The 7,421-nt window shown below is 35.2% G+C and overlaps 1 protein-coding gene across 1 annotated transcript in view; it reads right to left on the bottom strand.

Annotated features, from left to right (window-relative positions):
* LOC107671937 (segment polarity protein dishevelled homolog DVL-3-like) overlaps positions 1-7,421 on the bottom strand; it is a 40,894-nt gene that overhangs the window by 5,360 nt on the left and 28,113 nt on the right. Inside the window, exons 6-12 of the mRNA XM_016464986.1 lie at positions 4,817-4,910; positions 4,651-4,720; positions 3,165-3,304; positions 3,012-3,088; positions 2,846-2,913; positions 1,785-1,934; positions 906-1,037 (exon numbers count right to left, since the gene is read on the bottom strand). Of these exons, the coding sequence (XP_016320472.1) occupies positions 906-1,037; positions 1,785-1,934; positions 2,846-2,913; positions 3,012-3,088; positions 3,165-3,304; positions 4,651-4,720; positions 4,817-4,910 (731 nt within the window). The remainder of the gene's footprint in view (positions 1-905; positions 1,038-1,784; positions 1,935-2,845; positions 2,914-3,011; positions 3,089-3,164; positions 3,305-4,650; positions 4,721-4,816; positions 4,911-7,421) is intronic.

The raw sequence follows: 7,421 nt of genomic DNA, 5'->3' as shown, positions 1-7,421 counted from the left end.
CACAAATGAAGATATTTCTGATGGAATCTGAGAGCTGTCTGACCCTGCATAGACAGCAACGCAACTGAAATGTTCCCAAGTCCAGAGACATAGCAAGGAGATCTGTAAAATAATCCATGTGACATCAGGTGTTGAACCGTAATTATACGAAGATACGAGAATACTTTTTGTGCACAAAAGAAAAGAAAAAAAAAGACTTTATTCAACAATTTGTCTCCTCCGAGTCACCCTGTAGCTTCATTCTGGAGAATATCCGCTGGACATAAACAGCGTATGCTGTTCTGTGTCAGCTGCATCACACGGATACGCTGTTTTCGTTCAGATCAAATCACAACAACGTACGAAACAGATCCGGTGTCACGCAGCTGACACAGAACAGCATACGCTGTTTATGTCCAGCGGATATTCTCCAAAATGGCGCTACAGGGTGACGCGGAGGAGACGAATTGTTAAATAAAGTCTTTTTTTTTTTTCCTTTTGTGCACAAAAAGTATTCTCGTAGCTTTGTATAATTACGGTTGAACACCTGATGTCACATGGATTATTTTACAGATCTCCTTGCTAAGTTTCTGGACTTGGGAACATTTCAGTTGCGTTGCTGTCTATGCAGGGTCAGACAGCTCTCAGATTCCATCAAAAATATCTTAATTTGTGTTTCGAAGATGAACGAAGGTCTTACAGGTTTGAAACGACTTCATTTTCATTTTTGGGTGAACTATCCCTTTAAGCACACTTCTTTTTCACACGGGTATAAATGGATAGATACTGACAATGATGAAACATCAAACATGAGATCACAGATTAAAAAAAAAAGAGGAATTTATTATGAGGACCTGTTTATCCCTTTTGGTGGCATTTTCCCTCCATGCTAAAGTTAAATTTTAAGAGTGAGGCTGCAAGTTTACCTATGAAGGCATTGGGGATGGTGATCTTTAGCCACATTCTGTCCCGCACCTCCAGGCCTGACTCTGGAGATGCCATTGCTTTGGCTACTGCTGCCATGTCGCTATGGATGGACAGATGGAAATCCTCGAACCCTGCAGAGTAAAGCTCAATGAGATGGTGCACAGCAGTCTACAGATATGAGTTAACTTACAAAGACGTGCTCTGAACATCAAGATGTTGTAGCCGTTATCAACTGATCTAGGAGGAGTTTCTGATTTCTCAGACATCACAAATCAATCTAATTTCCCCTGTGAAAAAGAGGTGTGCTTAATTGTATTTAATGTGCACTTGTAGTGTACTTTAAATCTTAAAAGTACACTTTCATGACTCTCTTAACACTTAAGTGCTCTTTGTAATAATGTCAAATTAAAAGTTTTAATTTAAAGTGCATTTAAAAAATAGTTTTAATAATCTTTTGTCATGCTTTAAAGAAGTACACTTACTTTGATGTGTTGACTAACATACTAAAGCATACTAATACAAATGTAAACTATAATACATTTTTTTAAATTGTAAATAACATGCAATTGTGTATAAACATTACATTCAGTTCATAGTAATAGATTCTCTTATTTTTAGTATTTTATATGTAAAAGTATTCTAAAGTGTACTTCTTTTTCACAAGGGCTGTACAGCCTAATTTTTAGTGTATAATTTACTGCATGTATTTTGTTCAAGACTACTCACAAATCTTTAATTTTCATTTGACCAACTCAGTTGGTAAGGGCTACGGTCACAACACAGTAAGCAGTGGGTTTGCAGATGAAGTCATCCTCTGGCGACAGACGGCAGGCACAGCAGAGGTGGATTATGGGAAGGGTGGGTGGATAAACACTTACGCTCAGTCTCTGGAATGGAGCTTGTGATGGAGGAGCTGGTGGAGGTGATTGTGCTCATGGAAGGGCTCATACCGTACACTGGGTACGCCCCCGTCATAGCGGCAGTGTGAGACACCCAGGCAGCAGGGTCTATGGGACGGATCGGCTCACCTGAACAAACACAGGGGGAGTAAACGGATGCCTGGTCACTTTAGATGCTACCAAAGAGGTCAAAAACAGTAATGTTTTAATTTTAACTATGAAAGTGAAATGGTTGCGAACAGCACTTCATGTTTAAAAGAATAGTTCACCCAGAAATTAAATTTACTCACCCTGAGGCTATCCAAGATGTAGATGAGTTTGTTTCTTCATCTGAGAAATTCAGCATTAAATCACTTGCTCACCAATGGATCCTCAGCAGTGAATGGGTGCCGTCAGAATGAGAGTCCAAACATCTGATAAAAACATCACAATCATCCACAAGTAATCCACACGACTCCAGTCCATCAATTAACGTCTTGTGAAGTGAAAAGCTGCATCTTTGTAAGAAACGAATCCATCATTGAGACATTTTAACTTTAAACAATCACTGCTGGCCAAAATTCAAGTCCATAATCCATAAGAACCCATCCTCCAGTGAAAAAGTCCATTCCCTCTCACAACAAAATCCACTGACATATTTGTTTAGAATTTTTTGGACTGTTTTCAGAGCTTGAACTTTTTAAGACGTTTTCACTGGAGAAAGCAATATTATGGATAGAAGAGCGATGGTCTGAAGTTAAAACTGTCTTAAATGAGGATTTGTTTCTTACAAACACGCAGCTTTTCACTTCACAAGATGTTAACTGGTGGACTGGAGTGGTGTGGATTACTTGTGGATTATTGTGATGTTTTTATCAGACTCTCATTCTGACGGCACACATTCACTGCAGAGGATCCATTGGTGAGCAAGTGATTTAATGCTGAATTTCTCAGATGAAGAAACAAACTCATCTACATCTTGGATAGCCTCAGGGTGATTTCATTTTCATATATGCGCCAACTATTTCTTTAATAGCACTGTAACGCAGTAGCTCTCTTACTTCGTGGGAGGGCGAAACAGCTACGAGGGTTTGGATCCCAACATTTGGCCACAGTCAGTGTGATGGGTCTGTAAATGTGAACATACACAAAAAAAACATCAGTGCTGATATAAATCTCATTTAGTCCATAATGAGAGCACGGGACATCACAAAGCCCACTTCTTACCCAGGTTTATGGACAATCTCTCGTAGCACCCTCACTGCATCATCATTACTCATGTTCTCAAAGTTGATATCATTCACCTACAACAAAACAAGCAACTCTTAGAAATCACAAACAGCCACCATGATCAGGAATATCTTACAGTATAAATCAAACCTGCAGAAGCATGTCACCAGGCTCAATGCGTCCGTCAGCAGCCACCGCACCGCCCTTCATGATGGAGCCGATGTAGATTCCTCCATCGCCCCTCTCATTACTTTGCCCGACTATACTGATGCCCAGAAAATTATACTTCTCTATAGTAAGGGGGAGAGAGAAAAACAAAATGGAGAGATGAACAGCAGACTATAGATTTAGTAATGTGAGAATGCAACATTTTTATTTTAAACTTTTGTTAAAATGTAAAAAGAAAAGAACACCAATCCCCACTTTCAGTTGTTTTTTTAATTTGTTTTTTTTGTTTGCTTGATTAAACAGTCTCTGGTAAAGATTTTGTGCTATTGGATCTTGGATTTCAAGCAGTTAATACTTGTATTCAGCAAGGATGCATTAAACTGATCAAAAGTGACAGTAAAGACCTTTATAATGCTACAAAAATGTATATGTGGCCCTAGACCACAAAACCAGTCATAAGGGTAAATTTTCTGAAATTGAGATGTATACATCATCTGAAAACTGAATAGATAAGCTTTCCATTGATGTATGGTTTGTTAGGATAGGACAATATTTGGCTGAGATACAACTATTTGAAAATCTGGAATATGAGGGTGCAAAAAATCAAAATATTGAGAAAATCACTTTTAAAGTTATCCAAATGAAGTTCTTAGCAATGCATATTACTAATCAAAAATTAAGTTTTGATATATTTACAGTAGGAAATTTACAAAATGTCTTTATGGAACATGATCTTTACTTAATATCCTAATGATTTTTGGCATAAAAGAAAAATCTATAATTTTGACCCATACAATGTATTTTTGGCTATTGCTACAAATATACCCCAGCGACTTAAGACTGCTTTTGTGCTCCAGGGTCACATATTTCAAATAATTGCTGTTTTTAAACCTTCAGTTTATCAAATATTATCACAGTTTCCAGCAGAAAATCAGCATATTAGAATGATTTCTGAAGGATCATGTGACACTGAAGACTGGAGTAATGATGCTGAAAATTCAGCTTTGATCACAGAAATAAATTACATTTTAAAATATATTAAAATAAAAAACAGTTATTTTAAATTGTAATAATATTTCACAATATTACTGTTTTTACTCTATTTTTGATTAAATAAACGCAGCCTTTGGTGAGCATAAGACTTATTTCAATAACACTAAAAAAAACTACTCCAAATGTTTAACCGGTAGTGTATTTAAAAGTACACTACAACTCGATTTGTGCACTGTTAAAATTCACTGCCATGAAGCCTGTCTGTAACACAGATGGTTCAAATCGACTTACACATCAACGTTTAATACTTTTAATAATATAACTTTTCACAATCTAATTAAATCCAGATGGAAGGCTGAAATCCTGCTCTACATTTCTGTTCGTGTCTCATTACTAAATGTGGTTAGTGAATGTCATTCATGTTGTCTTTAACAGAGTGGTGCAGACACACAGATATACATGTGCACATACTCACCCATGTTTAATGTGACAGTTATGATGTTCAGAGACATGGTGGAGTCAGTTATGCTGCTGAACGACGAGGACTGGAGAGATCGAGAGAAAGAGAGCGAGAGATGAGGACACACTTAAAGAGACAAACCTTCAACACTGATAGCCATGAGGTTTATCTGGAGTCTCACCCTCTCCATTCTGGGTGCTTTGGGTTTCTGTCTGCGGTGGCGATGGCGTCTCATGAGACGTGACGATGTGCTCTGCTCCGTAGAGCTGCTGAACCTGTAGCAGCATCACAGATGACACACGATCTTCAAAACATCATATTCAGCCTGAAAATGGCTTTTGTGCACATATAATGCACATTACAGTCCTCTCAGCTCTGATTGGTCCTGAGAGTCACGTGATGCATACCAGCCAATCGTCTGCATTAGTGTAGTAGTGTATCAGAGCATGGAAAACCTTGCTTTGTGTTGGCTTTCCAGAGCATGTGATTTGAGTGTACATTAAGTCATCTTCATGAGGAGACGATATGAGGGGCCATAAGCTACAATTAACATGTATAGTTCAAACATATCTCTGACTCTTACGATTATACTCAATCTTTTTGTATATATAACTTTATAATGTCCATATTCAGATGACCTCTGTTAAGATTGGCCTCTTTACATGTGAAAAATATCAGCATAGTTCACACTGTCATTAATCAAGATGGGGCATAGGTCATAGGTTTTATTATCTTGATGCAAAAATACTTTGGACTCTTAAAAACTATTCGGATTCTTAAGATTTTTTGGCATTTTTACATTATTTTCAGGACCATCAAGCTCATCCTGACCTTTTAATTCTCATTACGGTAATGCAAACTACAGAGTGTCATTCTTATTATTGTAACATAGAAAATAAAAATTAACATTTTTAAAAAATATATATTTTTTTTTAATTAAAAAAAATATTAGTGCTGTCAAACGATTAATCGCGATTATTCTTTTTATTTTGGATGCGATTAATCACGATTAATCATTTGACAGCACTCATTTTTATTTGAATAAGAAATCATTGTAAAACTAGTACTTTGTACAGTAATACAATAAAAATGGACTGTATTACTGTAATGAACATCATTGTTAAAAACGATGAGAAAGAAATTAATAGATTTTTAAAAATCATTGCGAAATAGTATTTGCACTGTAATACAATAACACTTGGACCTTATTACTGTAATAAATATTACTGCTAAAAATAATGTGAAAAATTCATTTATTTTGCTAAAAAAAATCAATGCAAAACTGTCTATTTTGTACTATAATGCAGTAAAAAAATACTGCATTACTGTAACAAAAATCAGCATTAAAAATAATGAGAAATTTATTTTACTAAAACATATTACAAAATAGTATTCTTTACTGAAATACAATAAAAAAATGGAGTGCATTACTATAAAGAAAATAATTTGTAAAAAATAATGAGAAAGACAATACCAGATGCACTACAATAATGTGAACTGAGGCAAATTGTCCTGAAATTGTAAACAATTCTCAGGATGCTAATAGTACAGTAGATTAAATTTACTTGCAAAATATGACGTTTTTCTCTCTTTACAGTCTGACTGACATGTAAACTGACTGACCGTTGTGCAGTTTAAAGACAGGTTTATTAGAAATCATAGATGCCACAATAGCAGACTGGCAAGGGAAAAATAACTTAATATAAATTACTGCACAAATTGTCTCCACTAATGGCTGGATAACAGAAAAACTGTGCATGGAAAAAAATGTAAAATGTAAGGACCTAATTTAATGGCTTTTTCTGTTTAACAGTCTGGTTCGATTGGGAAGGGCGCTTTGCACTGTTAAAGTTCTGTCTACATAGTACATCAGATTAGGGCTGGGCGATATGGCCAAAAATATGATCACAATATCTTTTTCCATATCAAATGATATTGATATTTATCACAACATATTAGGAAATGCTTTCCACATTTTGTTAGACCTTGACTATGAATGTAAACATAACTTTTCAGTTTGTTTACAATTAAACTCCACAGAGTAATCTAACTTTTAATTTAGGGCCCTATGAAATCCATTTTATTTTCCCATAAATTATTTTATTTTTGTTTTGTTTAGTCACCCTCCCCCCCCATTTTTTTTTTTTTTTCGGGATTCTGTGTTTTATGATTTATTACAAATGTATCATCAAAAATGAAATACATTTTAAAAGTTTTAGCAATTTAATCAATCTTTTAAAATGTAATCAAATGAAAATACAACAATTAATTTACAACAAATCATTGCATTTTTATTTTTTTGTCAAATAAGATGCTGCATACAGAAATGTATAAATTAAAATATGAATGAAAAAATATCTTGGTTGCATGAATTTCCCTTAAAAATAATGATATTATTATTTTGAGAAGTAAAACATACAATAGTAATACATGTACGTCATAATTTCTTCAAGTTAAATCAAACTTTTATTTTGGTGGTTTGTCGTGAAGATCTTTGAGCTGCATGTTTGTATTTGATGGTAGTTTTTCTCAAATTAAACTTAAAGTGAAGTGACTCTCAGAGCAGATGAAATTCATGTGTTTATGTCTGCATATATTGAGACGACAGATGTTAAAAACACAGTGAGCATCACGTGTGTTTGTGTTTGTGTAGTAGACCAAACTACACAGACTTACTAGCAACATGCACTGACTGGCTGTTGTCGTGTTTATTTCTGTTCTTAGAATAATCTACATAGAGTAAAAATGTGACCCTGGAGCACAAAACCAGTCTTAAGTCGCTGGGG

Source organism: Sinocyclocheilus anshuiensis, unplaced genomic scaffold (genome assembly GCF_001515605.1).
Source record: "Sinocyclocheilus anshuiensis isolate Anshui unplaced genomic scaffold, SAMN03320099.WGS_v1.1 scaffold297, whole genome shotgun sequence".
Classification (NCBI taxonomy): Eukaryota; Metazoa; Chordata; class Actinopteri; order Cypriniformes; family Cyprinidae; genus Sinocyclocheilus; species Sinocyclocheilus anshuiensis.
The sequence above is the reverse complement of the archived record's forward strand: the minus strand, read 5'-3'. Positions and strand labels throughout refer to the sequence as shown.